This window comes from Schistocerca nitens, chromosome 10, assembly GCF_023898315.1.
Source record: "Schistocerca nitens isolate TAMUIC-IGC-003100 chromosome 10, iqSchNite1.1, whole genome shotgun sequence".
Taxonomy (NCBI): Eukaryota; Metazoa; Arthropoda; class Insecta; order Orthoptera; family Acrididae; genus Schistocerca; species Schistocerca nitens.
This window is the reverse complement of record NC_064623.1, coordinates 166,328,991-166,347,967: the sequence shown is the minus strand read 5'-3', so window position 1 is coordinate 166,347,967 and position 18,977 is coordinate 166,328,991. Positions and strand designations below refer to the sequence as shown.

Sequence of the window (18,977 nt, the reverse complement as noted above, 5' to 3'; positions counted from 1 at the left end):
ACCAGACGAGTGTAATCCCAAATGTTTGCGTGGTAGAGTAATTATGGTGTACGTTTACGTGGAGACTGTTTGTGCGGCAGTCGCTGACATGGTGTAACTGAGGCGGAATAAGGGGAACCAGCCCGCATTCGCTGAGGTAGATGGAAAACCGCCTTAAAAACCATCCACAGGCTGGCCAGAACACCGGACCTCGACACTAATCCGCCGGGCGGATTCGTGGCGGGGACCGGCACGCCTTCCCACTCGGGAAGCAGCGCGTTAGACCGCGCGGCTAGCCGCTTACTTTTTCTCCACTCTCTCGTTTGACTTGCCCTTATACAGGGTGAAAAGTATTTAAACCGACAAACTCTGGGAGGTTGTAGGCGACATCAAAACAAATATTTTTCCCTAATGTCAGTTTTTCCTATGAGGAGTATTTAAAGCGGTAGAGGAAGTAATTAAACCATCAAATACTTTTCCATTTTTTATGCCCAAGAGACAACACATTAACACAACCCAATTTCAATTGCAGTACATATTCAAAAATGCCTCCATTGACACGTAAAGGTGTTGTGTGATGTCCTTAGATTAGTTAGGTTTAAGTAGTTCTAAGTTCTAGGGGACTGATGACCAGAGATGTTAAGTCCCATAGTGCTCAGAGCCATTTTTTGACACGTAAACAAAGGTTACACAGTCTGATCATGTTCTGTCTGACATGGGCAAAAACCCCAGGAGGATCCTGAATTGTTCCTGCTGCTGCTACTATCCGGGCAATCAGATCCTCTTCTGATGCAACAGGAGTTGCGTAAACAGGATTGCACCTCTCTCCCCACACAAAAAAGTGCAGAGGGGACATATCTGGGGATCGAGCAGGCCATGGTACAGGACCACCTCTGCCAATCCACGATTCTGGGAACCGTCGGTCCAGGAATCGACGCACACGACGGCCGAAATGTGCCGGCGTCGCGTCGTGTTGGAACCACATGCGTTGTCTTGTAGGGAGCGGGACGTCTTCCAGCAATTCTGGCAATGCTCTGGCGAGAAAATTGTAATAGTGCCTGCCATTTCATGGCCTAGGAAGCAGATACGGCCCAATTAAACAGTCCCCTACAACACCGACCCACACGCTAACGAAGAACCGCACTTGATGAGCGCTAGTAACTGTGGCAAGTGGGTTATCCTCACTCCAAACATGCGAATTGTGCATGTTGAAGACCCCATCACGCCCGAATATTGCTTCACCGGTAAGCAACACAGAGGATGGAAATGTAGGATGCATTTCACACTGGTCCAGGTACCACTGCGAAAACTGTGCTCTGGGTGGATAATCAACTGGTTCCAGGTTGTGGACACGATGTAAGTGAAATGGACGTAACAATTTCTCTCGAAGGACTGTTCTTACATTCGTCTGATTCGTCCCCATGTTACGTGTAATTGCACGAGTGCTGATAGAAGGATCCCCCTCCACACACTGCAAGACAGCTTCCTCAAATTGCAGCGTTCTTACCGTGCGACGGCGTCCTGTCCAGGTAATCTGCTAAATGACCCGGTCTCACGCAGACGTTGGTACACAGCGGCAAAGGTCGTATGATGCGGGATACGGCGATTAGGACATTGTTGTTGATAAACCCGCTGTGCAGCTCGTCCGTTGTGGTGCGCTACGTAGTACGCACCAACCATATCAGTGTACTCACTCCAGGTGTACCGCTCCATTAGTAAACAGAGACAATGCAGTACTACACTGGTGGACAGCAGTTGCCTACAACTGAAGTTCGTAATGCGGCCTCTACCGGTTTAAATAATCCTCATAGGAAAAAATGACATTAGGGAAATATATTTGTTTTCATGTCCCCTACAACCTACCAAAGTTTGTCGGTTTAAATACTTTTCACCCTGTATTTTAGCCAGAGAGTTTAGAACAGTATTGCTGGACGCAGTAATCGTCGGAGAGGCCTGTAGGAGACCCTAATCAGCAGTGGATGTTGATCAGTTAATGATGACGACAAATTAATGAAAGGCCGTGTGAGATAAAACACATCCAGAGCGGAGTCTCTTGTAGGACGACCACACGACGGGACAGCGCAGGCCAAAGGAAGAAGGCTGACAAGGAGACGGCACGACCGTGGGGTCGGGGATTTGTCCGCAATTTTGTGTGCTGAAAGAGGACCCCTAACACCTCACATGGTTAAAGTATTAGGACGCACTACTCGGAAAATCCCGAGGAAAATCGATCCATTGTTTCTTAGGTGCCGTATGAGAATAAAATATTAGCTCGTTGCTGAGCCGCCGTTTGGCATACATGGTTAGCGCGCGGACACTTACACCAGAGGCCTCGGGTTCGATTCCTTCTCCGGCACTTTTTTTTAATTCTGTTGCTTGCAAAATTGCAGCGCATTGTTACAGGAAAATCGTGAAATTAATTCCCGCGAAGATTGTATAAAAATTCATTTTATAGTTCACCATCAATTATCGTCACCAATATTCCGAGACATGATTCAATATGCCCGGTTTGCCTCAAAATTGTCAGAAACTCGAAACATTTTCGCAAATGTTAATGGGGCATGTTTTTGTACAGATTTATTGCAAACGCCCTGTGATTGTAAAAAATTCACTTTTATATGTTGCGCAAGATGTCGCAAAAATTATTGCTTTGTTTGTTTTTACGATAATTACCACTGCGGCTTTTGTTTATAATTATTATATGTATAAAAATTGAATGTTTCCCAATCGACTTTGTTATTCTGATTGAAAACCCAAGGTTTTTTCATCACATACTTTACAATGAAAAATGGAAAACCCACCGCCATGAACTGTTGGACATAAAGAAAATAATTTGTATTCAATAATGTAACTAATTTGTTAAGATAATGTAGGTTTGGGAAACTTTCTGAATAATTGGTGGAATAACAAAAGAAAATGAAGCCGAACAAAAAGTGCCAGAGGAGGAATCGAACCCGAGACCTCTGGCGTAATAGTCCGAGGCCTAAACATCTAGGTCAGACGGCAGCTCAGCAATGGACTAACATTTTATACTCATCAGGCACCTAAGAAACTTTGGATCGATTTTTCCAGGGATTTTCCGAGCAGTGCGTCCTAATATTTTAACCACGTGAGGTGTTAGGGGTCCCCTTTCACCACACAAAACTGCGACAAATCCCCGACCCCACGCTCCTGCCGTCTCCTTGTGAGCGACTTCTATACGCAGCCCGACGAATTCCGTTGACGGTGGTCGCCAGTGGGGCAGCTCTTGAATAGGAGGCCCGCCTGCAGAGTGCGTGAGTGCGTAAGCGCGTGGGCCCGCCGTCCCTGCGGGCTATTTCTGCCTTCCCGGCCAGGAATAGTCGGACTCGGCAGAGCGCAACGCACATTAGGAGTGGTCGCCGGCAGCTGGGGTGGAACGCGGCGTTCCTCTGCTCTGCTCTGCTCTGCTCCAGAAATACCCCCAGCCCGCTCCGTGGCGGCCGGACGCTATTGCGCGCTCCGGTTCCCTCTGTTGTTTTCACCCCCCCCCCCTCCCCTAACAATACATACGGCTGAGGGGCAGTGGTGAGGGCTGTTGTCGTTGTTCGAGACGCTACAGTCTGGAACCGTGCGACCGCTACGGTCGCAGGTTCGAATCCTGCCTCGGGCATGGATGTGTGTGATGTCCTTAGGTTAGTTAGGTTTAAGTAGTTCTAGGAGGCTGATGACCTCAGAAGTAAAGTCCCATAGTGCTCAGAGCCATTTGAACCATTTTACATACATTGTAAACAGTATCGTTCCTGTCACACTTCTTTGGGGTGCTCCAGAAATTATTTTTACATCTGTCGAATTTGTTCCGTTGAGAACGACGTGTTGAGTTCCGTCTTGAAGGAAGTCTTGAATCCACTCACAGATTTGGTACTATATTTGGTAAGCTGGTATTTTTGTCACTTAACGGCAGTGCGGGATGGTGTCAAACGGCTTCCTGCAGTCAAATAACACAGCATCAACCTGAGTTTGTTGAATCGGTGCTTATTTTTTATAGAGATTTTTGTTCTCCACAAACGCGGTAATACGTAAACTCAAGATACGTTCCATCATTCTACAACAGATTGACGTCAACGACATAGGTCTACAATTGTGTGCATCTGTCCTACAACCCTGCTTGGAAACGGAAATGAGATGCGCTTTTTTCCAGTCGCTAGGTACTCTTCGTTGCTCCAGAGAACTACGATAAACTGGTGCTAGAAGAGGAGAAAGTTCTTTCTCATAATCTCTGTAGAATCTTACAGGTATCTCATCAATATGTGCCATTTCAATGTTCATACGATGACTGAAAGGAGGGACCGAATTTCGAGCTTCGGCTGTGAAACAATTTCAGAACACCGAATTCACTATTTCGGCCTTCTCTCCGTTATCTTCCGTTTCGTTGTCAGTATGGTCACTGGGTGAATTAATAGAGGATTTAGAACCGCTTCTTGAATTTACGACCGGCCAATGCCTCTTTCGGTTTTTTCCTTAGCGTATGTAATATATAAGAAACTACACTCCTGGAAATTGAAATAAGAACACCGTGAATTCATTGTCCCAGGAAGGGGAAACTTTATTGACACATTCCTGGGGTCAGATACATCACATGATCACACTGACAGAACAACAGGCACATAGACACAGGCAACAGAGCATGCACAATGTCGGCACTAGTACAGTGTATATCCACCTTTCGCAGCAATGCAGGCTGCTATTCTCCCATGGAGACGATCGTAGAGATGCTGGATGTAGTCCTGTGAAACGGCTTGCCATGCCATTTCCACCTGGCGCCTCAGATGGACCAGCGTTCGTGCTGGACGTGCAGACCGCGTGAGACGACGCTTCATCCAGTCCCAAACATGCTCAATGGGGGACAGATGCGGAGATCTTGCTGGCCAGGGCAGTTGACTTACACCTTCTAGAGCATGTTGGGTGGCACGGGATACATGCGGACGTGCATTGTCCTGTTGGAACAGCAAGTTCCCTTGCCGGTCTAGGAATAGTAGAACGATGGGTTCGATGACGGTTTGGATGTACCGTGCACTATTCAGTGTCCCCTCGACGATCACCAGTGGTGTACGGCCAGTGTAGGAGATCGCTCCCCACACCATGATGCCGGGTGTTGGCCCTGTGTGCCTCGGTCGTATGCAGTCCTGATTGTGGCGCTCACCTGCACGGCGCCAAACACGCATACGGCCATCATTGGCACCAAGGCAGAAGCGACTCTCATCGCTGAAGACGACACGTCTCCATTCGTCCCTCCATTCACGCCTGTCGCGACACCACTGGAGGCGGGCTGCACGATGTTGGGGCGTGAGCGGAAGACGGCCTAACGGTGTGCGGGACCGTAGCCCAGCTTCATGGAGACGGTTGCGAATGGTCCTCGCCGATACCCCAGGAGCAACAGTGTCCCTAATTTGCTGGGAAGTGGCGGTGCGGTCCCCTACGGCACTGCGTAGGATCCTACGGTCTTGGCGTGCATCCGTGCGTCGCTGCGGTCCGGTCCCAGGTCGACGGGCACGTGCACCTTCCGCCGACCACTGGCGACAACATCGATGTACTGTGGAGACCTCACGCCCCACGTGTTGAGCAATTCGGCGGTACGTCCACCCGGCCTCCCGCATGCCCACTATACGCCCTCGCTCAAAGTCCGTCAACTGCACATACGGTTCACGTCCACGCTGTCGCGGCATGCTACCAGTGTTAAAGACTGCGATGGAGCTCCGTATGCCACGGCAAACTGGCTGACACTGACGGCGGCGGTGCACAAATGCTGCGCAGCTAGCGCCATTCGACGGCCAACACCGCGGTTCCTGGTGTGTCCGCTGTGCCGTGCGTGTGATCATTGCTTGTACAGCCCTCTCGCAGTGTCCGGAGCAAGTATGGTGGGTCTGACACACCGGTGTCAATGTGTTCTTTTTTCCATTTCCAGGAGTGTATTAGCCTCGATTGCGATAATGAAACCAACCTTTACCTAGGTTTCAGGCCAAGTAATTGAATCTTCTTCAGAAGATAAACCTGATTCTATAATATGTCTACGATGGCACGGTCTAGAAATAAAACTAAAATTTCTAGTTAAAAATAAATAAATAAAACTAAAACAGCATGAATAGGCGTAGTCACATTTTAAAAGTGCGGTACATTTCTAGACCATGCCCTCGTAGACATTATAGAATCAGGTTTATCTTCCGAAGAAGAAGGCTCAATTACTTAGGCTGAAACCTAGGTAAAGGTTGTTTTCATTACCGCAATCGAGGCTGATAGCCTCTTATATACCGGGTGATCAAAAAGTCAGTATAAATTTGAAAACTTAATAAACCACGGAATAATGTAGACAGAGAGGTAAAAATTGACACACATGCTTGGAATGACATGGGGTTTTATAGGAACAGAAAAAAAACCAAAGTATTGCTAGACGCGTGAAAGATCTCTTGCGCGCGTCGTTTGGTGATGATCGTGTGCTCAGCCGCCACTTTCGTCATGCTTGGCCTCCCAGGTCCCCAGACCTCAGTCCGTGCGATTATTGGCTTTGGGGTTATCTGAAGTTGCAAGTGTATCGTGATCGACCGACATCGCTAGGGATGCTGAAAGACAACATTCGACGCCAATGCCTCACCATAACTCCTGACATGCTTTACAGTGCTGTTCACAAAATTATTCCTCGACTACAGCTATTGTTGAGGAATGATGGTGGACATATTGAGCATTTCCTGCAAATAACATCATCTTTGCTTTGTCTTACTTTGTTATGCTAATTATTGTTATTCTGATCATATGAAGCGCCATCTGTCGGACATTTTTTGAACGTTTGTATATTTTTGGTTCTAATAAAACCCCATGTCATTCCAAGCACGTGTGTCAATTTGTTCCTCTCTATCTACATTATTCCGTGATTTATTCAGTTTACAAATTTATACTGACTTTTTGATCACCCGCTATTAGATTATTACTATTCCTGACTGGGCAACAATATTGAAAGTACTTAGTGTATGTGACAGTAGCGTTAACATTATCCAGTCTGGCCCAGGCAGTTGATTGCCATGACATTGAGTTAGGTATCACCCTTCATACTATGGATATCCGATCAGTTGTCTTTGTGTTTTTCTACGTATCTCAAGTGTGCGCCTTTGTCGGTGTGTTGCAGCTGTTGGTGCCGGATTGAACACCTGCAGACGAGCGAGACACAGCCGCAGCCATGCTGTTCCATAACAACCTCGACATGATAGGCAGGAACGAGCCCATCACAAGGAAGGCCAAGTTCTGGCAGTCCTACGTCCGCGCCCTCAAGGGTGAGTTTCATCTCTCTGGATTACAAGTAAAGTCGTTGTCAACATTCCTCATGCTCGAATAAAACTGGTCAGAGCACTAACAATGATGTAACGCTGAACCGCGTGGCAAAAATCCTTCATCTTACCCAGCAACATGTCTCCAGGGTCAAAGGTCTAGTCAAGTTTTCGGCACTCAGATCACATCATTAACAGTCCAAAGCAATCAAAACACAGGATTATTTAAGTACCTTCGTAGTTTCAGAAGACGGTTGCAGTAAAACTACAAGGCTTAAGGTAAATAGACACATCAAGTGGACAGAGAACCTCTTAAGGATTTTAGTGTACCCCAACTGACTGCATCTAGTGTAAACCATGAAATAGTGTGGTTTCAGATGTCTGCAAGACAGAGGCGGGACATGGGGACCATCCCGGTATTCACCTATTGGGATGTGGAAAACCGCCTAAAAACCACATGCTGGCTGGTCGGCACACCTGCCCACGTCCCACCTCTGTTGCACGCCTTGCAGACATCTGAAACTCGTTCACACTATTTCATGGTTTACACTAGATGCAGACAGTTGGGGTGTACTAAAATCCTTAAGAGGTTCTCTGTCCACTTGATGTGTCTATTTACCTCATATTAATCTGGCCACACAGCGTGACGGACTGCCGTCCTAAGGGGCCCGGGTTCATTTCCGGCTAAGTCGCCGATTTTCTCCACTCAGGGACTGGGTGTTGTCTTCATCATCATTTCATCCCCTGCACGCAGGTCTCACAATGTGGCGTCGAATGTAATAAGACTTGCACCAAGGCGTCCGGACCTGCCCTGTAAGGGGTCTCCCGGCCAAAGGCGCCAAATGCTCATTTCATTTCAATCTGAACACCGCCTATCTTCGACACCAACTCACGGACGGCAAGTGGCAGTACTGGCAGTGAATGGTACATAAAGCATGTCGGGGGGATGTCGAACACATTACAGTCGTTGGCGTAATACGGAAACGGAGCGACATATCTGAGGTGAAAAAGGGCACGATCATTGGTTTTCAGCGCAAGTGTGGAAGAATTTCCGAAACAGCTGAGTTTGTAAGCTGTTCACGTACTACCATGGTAAAACTATATTGTGCATGGCACAATGACACTATTGAAAACTGTGGCGCACCACGGGCCAGAGATGGCAGGGGTGAACAACAGCTGTGGAGATGTGGACGGTGGATAGACCTGCCACTGTTGAACAGCTGACGGTCCAGATGTACCAAGGGGCCACCAGTAGTGTCTCCTCAAAGACCGTTTGGCGAACGTTGCTGCGTAAGGCCCTCCTCAGCAGGCACCTGGTTCAAGCATATATGCTGACTGCTCTTGATCGACGTTGAAGGCTGGAATTTGCATGGAAGTACCGCAAATGGACGTCCACTGAGTGCTGACAGATGGCCTTTTCAGATGAATCACGTTTTATGCTCCGGCTGAAAGCAAACAAGAAACCTGCCAGGTTAGCCGAGAGCTCTAATGCGCTGCTTCCTGGAGTCGGGTAGGCGTACCAGCCCCGGATCGAATCTGCCTGGCGGATTAATGACGTGGGCGGGTGTGCCGGCCATCCTGCATGTGGCTTTTAGGCGGTTTTCCACATCCCACTAGGTGAATACTGGGCTGATCCCCACGTCCCGCCTCTGTTACACGACTTACAGACATTTGAAACTCGTTCACACTATTTCACGGTTTACACAAGATCCTGACATTTAGGGTACACTAATTCTGTCCCGAGGGGGGGTACGGAGCGGCGGCAGGAAGGGCATCCGGACACTGCTTCAAATCAACCGTGCCACATCCGATTTAACTGTGCCTACCCTGTGCAAAGATGCGGGACAAAGACGCTAGCAAAAGCAAAAGCAGAAAGCCAACAAGAAGGGAGCGTTACTGTCCGGGAATTCTTTTTTTTTTTTTTTTTTTTTTTTTTTTTGCGTTCCCTATGTCACCTCATCATTCTCTACCGTACAATGGATCAACACAAGTATGCAACCATTCCTGGTACCATGTTGATCCCTAAGCGCAAGTACTTGCACAGATGCGTAGGGCACTGTGTTTAGTGCGCCAGTCGATTGTATCGTGTCGCTCTTTTCAGTTCTGAGCTCACAGTGAGAACATAAACACGGCTACAAATTAGTGTCTGTTGCCAAGTATGAGGGCCTGGCGAAAGATTTCGCCTGAAGCTGTGCAATCAACATAACATAACCGTCATGCGGTTCGTTCTACACGACAATTCTTGGCCGCATTCTGCAGGGGCAATGAAGATGCTCCTGCAGCCTTTTCGATGGGAAGTGTTTGATCACCCACAATACAGCCCGTAATTGGCTACCCCTGAGGTTCATCTCTGCTCGAATGAACCGCTGGCTATGAAGACAATATTTTGACACAGAGTAGAAAATTGTCGAGAAGTACTGGCGGCTGTCTTAAGTGACGTGGGAATTGAAAAGTTGGTTCAAATGGTTCAGTTGGCTCTGAGCACTATGGGACTCGACTCTTATAACTGCCATCTGTTTTCTGTACAAATTGTAAATAGCCTTTCGCTCCCTGTATTTTACCCCTGCCACCTTCAGATATTTAATCAATGGTAGTGTTATTACATGGCAGTTCATTCCAAAGCTGCCCTGTAACCTGTTTTACAATTTAATATGCAGATCCCAATAGTCAAGTCAAATCATCAATGCTCCATGAAAACTATAAGCAATATTCACTACTTCTAATGGTTGCATTTCTGATTATTTCTACACCGTCTTTCATCTTGAAACACTGAGGAAGTTTTCGTATTCCAGCAGTCTTGGGGCTTTTAGCTGTTTCAAAAACGGGAAGATTCGTCTAGCGGAATGGAATAGTCATAATGATGTTCTCTGCTGAAAGCCATCCTCCATGTAGATAGAGAGCAGAGGAGGGCAGTCTGCAATTCAGACCAGTAGGGGTGTTGAGTGAGGCAGGGCGGCAGGACATAAAACTTTATTGTATGAAAAGTGCAAGGAATCCCTCTTAGCTAAGATAAGAATCTGAAAGGCGGGAGAGAACACGAGATTACAATGCATGAGAACGCCTGTTAAGCACAGTAGAGGTAGATGGAATGTTAGTTCAAATTTCAGTAAGATGATTATTGCAAGGAATCCCTCTTAGCTAAGAATCTGAAACGCAGGAGAGAACACCTGTTAAGCACAGTAGAGGTAGATGGAATGTTAGTTCAAATTTTAGTAAGATGATTATTTCAGTAGCGAGGCGAGTTCCGCCATGTGCATACATGCACATCTTTTGTTCAGCTATAACTGAAAATCTGTCGTGCTGTGGGAGAGATTATTTGTGTTCCTCCCCATGCCATGCGAGAAATACATGTCATTTGTTAACCGCCACAAAATTCGACAGAGCAGGAAATTGTTCAAATTGTTTATTATATTATCATCTGTCAGAACTTGCAAGGTCTGCTGCAGTCCGTCAGTGGGATTCTGACGTTTGCAGAACCAACTAAGGCTTGCAGAGTAAAGTTTGGATGTTTTAGAGCTCACTACGACGTAAAAAAAAAGTCACGAAAACTAGGGCTTATTTGAAAGTTTATCAACAGTTGTTCTTCCCATGCACCATTCACATGTGGCATATAAGGTCGTTTACAGTGTTTAGATGTGGATACAGATAGATGATATGAAAACTGTAATAAACTGAAGGTGGTCTGAGAGTAATGGAGAGACCCAACCTATTGAGAATTAGAAGGGTAAACAGAGTAAAAAAACAAATGGATTAGGAAGTAGACTTGACTGGAAGACATAATCGCTACTTGTGAGAATGAAATGAAAGTGAGTAGAACAAGATCAATGGTTGGTAGATGGCCCAGGAAAGGTCTTTACTGGATTCCCTGAATTAAGCGGATATTGAGATGACGACCGAAGGACCGTGGTTCTAGTACTTTCCATTCCCCCTTCTCCACATTCTCCTTGTTCATATGACCAGTTTGACAGTTGGACAATTTCTTCCAGAACTAGGCTACAATACTAACAGAGTATGGAAGAGTGGAGATTGTCCAAAGAAAGGTTGCTGTCAAAAAGAATTAAACGTCCAGAAGAAGAACTGGAACGAACTGAAAGTTCGTGGCTTCAGAGGCATGTGATGTTACAAAATCGAAAATGGGCTCAAATTTACAAAGAACTTGGCACTACGAAGCCATTTATCAGCATGACGCGGCACCCGCTCTGGCATGGCTGCATCCACTGATTCGATTGGGAAGAGCGTTATAAAGCAGCTGTATCCTCCCCTGAGACAAGCTGGCCCACACCGGTTGTAAATGGTCCTTGACATTTTTAATTCTGGCTCTGGGTTGGAGTTGACGTCCTAGCAGGTCCTACTCATGTTCCATTGAGGACAGATCTGTAAATCTTGCTGGCTCAGCATCTTGCAGACAGTACATGGAGACACATGTCGTGTGTGTACGAGCATTGTCCTGTTGAAAAATGGCACCACGATACTGTACCATGAGAGAACACATAAGGATGCAAGGATGACCGTGAGGTACCGTTGTGTGGTCAGAATTCCCTCTATCACTACCAGCCAAGATCTGAAGTCATGCCCAATAGTTACTCACATCAAGACACAAGGAGTAACATCACGGTGCCTCTCCAAAACTGCGCCAGTCCACTGTCACTGCCAATGATCATCCGACGTAGCGCTAAACCACGGTTTATCGCAGAACCACGATTTATTGCAGAACCATGATTTATCAGTGAACATAATGTGACGCCACTCATCAGCAAACCACGCTCTCTGTTCACGTCATCCCTACAAATGCAACCGTTTGTGTTGCTGTGTTGTTGTTGTTGTTGTTGTTGTGGTCTTCAGTCCCGAGACTGGTCTGATGCAGCTCTCCATGCTACTCTATCCTGTGCAAGCTTCTTCATCTCCCAGTACCTACTGCAGCCTACATTCTTCTGAATCTGCTTAGCGTAATCATCTCTTGGTCTCCCTCTACGATTTTTACCCTCCACGCTGCCCTCGAATACTAAATTGGTGATCCCTTGATCCCTCAGAACATGTCCTACCAACCGATCCCTTCTTCTAGTCAAGTTGTGCCACAAACTCCTCTTCTCCCCAATACTATTCAATACCTCCTCATTAGTTATGTGATCTACCCATCTAATCTTCAGCATTCTTCTGTAGCACCACATTTCGAAAGCTTCTATTTTCTTCTTGTCCAAACTATTTATCGTCCACGTTTCACTTCCATACACGGCTACACTCCATACAAATACTTTCAGAAACGACTTCCTGACATTTAAATCTATACTCGATGTTAACAAATTTCTCTTCTTCAGAAACGCTTTCCTTGCCATTGCCAGTCTACATTTTATATCCTCTCTACATCGACCGTCATCAGTTATTTTGCTCCCCAAATAGCAAAACTCCTTTACTACTTTAAGTGTCTCATTTCCTAATCTAATACCCTCAGCATCACCCGACTTAATTTGACTACATTCCATTATCCTCGTTTTGCTTTTGTTGATGTTCGTCTTATATCCTCCTTTCAAGACAGTGTCCATTCCGTTCAACTGCTCTTCCAAGTCCTTTGCTGTCTCTGACAGAATTACAATGTCATCGGCGAACCTCAAACTTTTTATTTCTTCTCCACGGACTTTAATACCCACTACGAACTTTTGTTTTGTTTCCTTTATTGCTTGCTCAATATACAGATTGAATAACATCGGGGATAGGCTACAACCCTGTCTCACTCCCTTCCCAACCACTGCTTCCCTTTCACACCCCTCGACTCTTATAACTGCCATCTGCTTTCTGTACAAATTCTAAATAGCCTTTCGCTGTCTCTATTTTACCCCTGCCACCTTCGTAATTTGAAAGAGTATTCCAATCAACATTATCAAAAGCTTTCTCTAAGTCTACAAATGCTAGAAACGTAGGTTTGCCTTTCCTTAATCTTTCTTCTAAGATAAGTCGTAGGGTCAGTATTTCCTCACGTGTTCCAACATTTCTACGGAATCCAAACTGTTCTTCCCCGAGGTGATAGCGGCAGCCTATACTTAGGATGGTAATTCCTCAGTGCATGTACTGCTAGTCTCCAACAAATGACAGAGAATGTTGCAGGGAATACATTACTTGTTCTCGGATGACAGGCACGGATGTGATGGAGTTACGATGTGCCGTGGCAGTCCTCCTTTGTGGTGGTCTGACGTGGTCGAGTGTAAGCTTGACGATAAGTGTGCCTGAGCTCGTGATTCCAAGCAGTCCAACATCGGGTCACTGTTACATCTGAGTGCCCTACAAATGTGAACACTACACGATTCGACTAGCTGGTGAAAAAGAGACCCATGATAAGACCCTGTTCAAAAGGTGCTGAGAATGCTGTCTCACACGAGTACACAGTACCTCCTTGTCCTTCACACTCACTACTCAACATCAGACGCAGCACACGCTGCTTACAGACCCTGCATGTCAGGTGACAACAGTAAACACTAACAATACTAACGCGTCCTGGTGGTCGTTCTACTTTTGACATCCGACCATGTCTTCTGGATGCTCCAGTCTTTTTGTAACGCAGTCTATGAACATATCCACCTTTAGGGGAAAGACAGGCGAAACACTATTGTGCTGTTTATAAAACAAGGTGTGATTGGACCGTGAGTCGCGCTTGGGTAGCTCAGTCAGTAGAGCATTTGTCCATGATAAGCAAATGTTCAAGTTTCGGTATGGCACACAGTTTTAATCTGCCGGGAAATATCATATAGTTATATGGTTATACTTTTCAGTTTTCTCCTTGATAAAAGTAGCGCTGTTATGTGGTGCGAACTATGGTGCCTCTGCACAGAGGGAACACGCATGGAGGCGATGAGGACTGCTTATGAGTGGCTGCATAGGGGGACAAGAATGAATGAAATTGTACCACCAATTAAGGTCACGTCGGTGTCTGGAGGCGAGCACTTATTGCGCATAAGTGCTGTTCACACCAAGGTGACTGGAGTAAGACTAAATGTTCAAATGGCTCTGAGCACTATGGGACTTAACATCTGTGGTCATCAGTCCCCTAGAACTTAGAACTACTTAAACCTAACTAACCTAAGGACATCACACACATCCATGCCCGAGGCAGGATTCGAACCTGCGACCGTAGCGGTCTTGCGGTTCCAGACTGCAGCGCCTTTAACCGCACGGCCACTTCGGACGGCCACTGGTAGCAGTTACTTCTGTAAAATATCTGGGAGTATGCGTACGGAACGATTTGAAGTGGAATGATCATATAAAATTAATTGTTGGTAAGGCGGGTACCAGGTTGAGATTCATTGGGAGAGTCCTTAGAAAAAGTAGTCCATCAACAAAGGAGCTGGCTTACAAAACACTCCGTTCGATCTATACTTGAGTATTGCTCATCAGTGTGGGATCCGTACCAGGTCGGGTTGACGGAGGAGACAGAGAAGATCCAAAGAAGAGCGGCACGTTTCGTGACAGGGTTATTTGGTAAGCGTGATAGCGTTACGGAGATGTTTAGCAAACTCAAGTGGCAGACTCTGCAAGTGAGGCGCTCTGCATCGCGGTGTAGCTTGCTGTCCAGGTATGCGGAGTATAAATGTAGATGTAGATGTAGATTGGATGGCAGTTTTCACAGCTGATTGAGGGATAAAGTTCCTCTTCTTGAAAGGTCCAACCCCTTTAAAAGTGGAAACTGGATACATATTTGGAAATTCCGCGGCTGGCCATGATAAAAGAGATAAGAGTTCTATTTATGGGAGTTACCACAAGATATTAGTGTTCTTAATACAAACATTATGACCCAGCCAGCAGTGCTATGTGTCTTCGGTACGAGGATGGTTCAGTAACTAAATTAATAAGCGTATCGGTCTTATTAAACAAGAGAAGCTAAAAAGGAAGGCAGGAAAATTGGGCTTAACGTCCCGTCGACATCGGCGCCATCAGAGACGGAGCACAAGCTGGGACTGTGTCAAGGATGGGAAAGGAAATTGGCCGTGCGCTCTCGTAGGATCCATCCCAGAATTTGGCTAGTGCGATTTAGGGAAATCACGGAAAACCTTCAACTGGATGGCAGGACGTGGGTTTAAGCCGTCGTCCCCCCCAGCGCGAGTACAGTATGCTAACCAATGTGCCACCTCGCTCGGTTTAACAGAAGCTCCACAGGCCATTGTGCCTGCTGACTTCTGGTTGTGCTATAGATGATGAGAAAAATTATCGGATATGATCTGTTACTGTTTATGCAGACTGTAAACGTGTGTAAGTCGATAAAGTTTCGTATGAGGGCCATCTTTGGTATTCCCTGAAGCGAATTTAGGGGTTCTGGGCCCAGATAATTCACGAGATTTTTCGGCGAAACCTGAAGGACTTGCTGTAGATGATTTAGTAAATGGATGGTTGCCCTAAATATTGCCTAATGTGAGTGTTGAGAGGGTAGTGGGAATCGTCCATTATAAACCGGAAATTTTATTTTGAAGATTTTGTAGTCTTCTCAAGTGTTTGTCAGCGGTTATTGACCAACCAAGTAAGGTTATAAGAGTTTTCACAGGTGTAGAACCCACCCCACGGGAATTACATGTCTAGATAGAAGAGATAATAAAACCTTTGAAATGCCAGTAGAGGGAAGTAGTTATTCTGCTGCGCTTCGTAAACAGTTTCAAGATGGAGGCGTCGAGAGAAGGATACCCGGCGATTGAAGTGCGAAGCGCAATAAGGTTTGTTGCCTTTAAAGATAACTTCCACAGCTACAGCTCATCGCCTTCCAGTGTAAGTTAGTAGAGCTCCTGACATATCAGGAAACAGGCGTGAATTGGGTGCTCCCAATTTCATAAGGGCAGAACAGATGTACTAAACTAGCAAATGTAAGGGCAGTCAAATGGTTCAAATGGCTCTGAGCACTATGGGACTTAATATCTGAGGTCATCAGTCCCCTAGAACTTAGAACTACTTAAACATAACTAATCTAAGGACATCACACACATCCATACCCCAGGCAGGATTCGAACCTGCGACCGTAGTGGCCGAGCGGATCCAGACTGAAGCGCCTAGAACCGCTCGGCCACACCGGCCGGCTAAGGGCAGTCAAGATCGCCCTCTTCGTACGACAATGTGTGCCGCGTCCCAAGCATGATTCAAGCCAATCGTCGCATTCGAGTGAGGCAGACAAGATACAAACTCAGTATCGCTATTGGTAATGTAGAAGAAATTGTGCACAACACAATCCACTAGAGGAAGAAGTATTCTCGCAGCGTACTGTGCCAACTCTCAAACGACAATAAAGCCAATAGATTAGGGTTGTCTCTCCAGCACTAAAGCGGTGTCGGGCGGAGGGTATTGCTGTCTTGTCTCATATTATCACAGTGGATGAAATGTGGCTGCATCACGTAACAGCAGACATGAAGAAAACTCCAGTATCATGGAGACACCTTTCATCTCTCCGATATATGCGGTTCAAAACTACGGAACCAACGAAGAAAGTCATGGTCACAGCCTATTTGGAACATGTGGGATGTACAACAAGTTAATTTCCACAGGCATGGAGAGACTGTGAATGCTACTAGGAATTGTTCCGTGCTGAAACAGAAAGCGATTCGGAGGGACCGACTGTGTTGTGTCGATTCCCTAAGGTCTCGACACAATGAGTGGCTAGGTGCACGCGAAACTAACGCAGACGGGCGTAAATTCTGAAACAGGAGACTGGATGAAAACTATAAAGAAAAGAAGAGAGATTTTAATATACTTAACTTTAATGTAGTCTTGTTCTTGTTGAAATACATCTCTTGCATAGTAGTAAGCAATTAGCAATGATACACATGGCGCCTTGCTAGGTAGTAGCGATGGACTAGCTGAAGGCTATTTAATCTGTCTCTCGGCAAATGAGAGGAAGACGTGATACGTCTTGTCGCAAGCTATGTCGTCCGTACAACTGGGGCGAGGTCAAGTCCGTGTCTTGTGACCTGCCATGTGGTGGCGCTAGGATTGCGATTACACAGTGGCGACACGCGGGTCCGACATGTACTACAGGACCGCGGCCGATTTAAGTTACCACCTAGCAAGTGTGGTGTCTAGCGGTGACACCACAGACTGGGTTTCCTTTCGGAAGGTATCGTGATGCACGACAACGTCCGAAATGACACAGCCCTCGGTTTCACGTGATTAGGTCCACCGTTTCCGATGCATTGTATTGGAACACCCTCCACACAGCGCGGATCTTGGTTCAAGCAGTTCTCATCTGTTCGTACCGTCAATGAATCACCTGGCCAGTTGCCATTTCAGAACCTATGCCGACGATCAGGAGACGCGAATTGCGACAAGTGGAAAGTGTTCTGAGGAGCAATGGGTACTCCACAAGTTATATTAGAATGTAACACAGCCAAACACTCGGCGAAGTAAAAAATCAGAAAAAGAAAGAGTGACGGACAGAATCACCCGTATATTGCGCGGACACGACATAACGACTATTTTCAAACCGATAAAGAATATACAAGAGTGTCTTGGATCGGCAAAGGAAAAAAGGGCCCATTTGCAATGTCGGGAATATACCGCATACCGTGTGTATGCGGAAAAGTTTATGTCGGAATGGCTGGAAGATCAGTCACCAGGATCAAAGAACATAAGCGACATTTTAGGTTGGAGCACGTGCAGAAATCGGCCGTGGCGTAGCACGCGCTGTGTGAGACCGACCACGTAGTAAAATTCGCCTACGCGGAAGTTCTGGCTCTAGACAAGAACTATAACATCTGCTTGTTCAGAGAAGCTATAGAAATACAAAAATACGAGAACACCTTTAACAAGAAAGAAGAAAGTCTCTAGGTAAACAAATCCTGGCTTCCGGTGCTGCAGCGAACGGCCGTCGCAGGTAGCCTGAGGAGAACCGCACCGGAATGGCCGCGGAGAAGCCCTCGGACGTTGGCGCGCCAGGTACATACGGTCTGCGGTGGCGAGTTGGGCTTTCACCATTAGCAATGGATGGTGAAGCTTTGACAATGACAGCCACTAGTGCTGGCAGAACGTCAGAAAAATCATCAGACGAACGTGGGCCGAAGAACCCGAGACAGAAGCCAATATGCAGTTTGTGATCAGGGGACTGTTGTTAAGCGGCTCCTATATCTGGTCCCAAATTTCTTTATTGCCGGTTTCGACAGAATGGTTTGCCAAATGAACAAATGCTGACAATGTGGAAACATAATATGTACCAGGTCACTGTCTGTGCACGTGACCAAACGTATCTGGGTACTCCTACGTACTGGGAATTTGACTTGTCTCTAGAGAAACAGTCACGGCAGAATGTGGCAGTCACGAGAGCTAAGTGACATCGAAGGTGGACTAGTCATTTGATGTCACTTGAGTAACAAATCCACCAGGGATATTTCAACCTTTCTGAAGCTGTCCAAGTTCACTGTTGGCCATGCGGTTGTCGATAGCGGGAAAGCGAAGAAACGACCACAGACCACAGTAAACCGAGACCAGACAGATCCCATGTACTGATGGACAGGGGGTGTCGAGCGTTGAAGAGAGTGATTATAAGATATTGCGTCAGCGGAAGGATTCACTCTTGAGTTACAAAGTACTGCCAGCAGCCCATCTAGCGCAATTACTATGTGCAGGAGCTGAAAAGAGTGGGGTGCGAGGGTCGATCAGCTCCTCATAAGCCACAAATTTCTGTAGCCAGTGCTAAACGATGCTTGAAATGGCGTAAATAGCGACGCTGCTGGACAGTGGATGATTGGAAACAAGTGATTCGGACTG

General features: G+C 46.5%; 1 protein-coding gene across 2 annotated transcripts in view; it reads left to right on the top strand.

Annotated features, from left to right (window-relative positions):
- Positions 1-18,977, top strand: part of LOC126210383 (uncharacterized) — a 242,126-nt gene that overhangs the window by 66,852 nt on the left and 156,297 nt on the right. For both annotated transcript variants that reach the window (XM_049939612.1, XM_049939613.1), the window contains exon 2: positions 7,115-7,259. In XM_049939612.1, coding sequence (XP_049795569.1) covers positions 7,166-7,259 — 94 coding nt within the window. In that variant the 5' untranslated portion in view covers positions 7,115-7,165. The remainder of the gene's footprint in view (positions 1-7,114; positions 7,260-18,977) is intronic.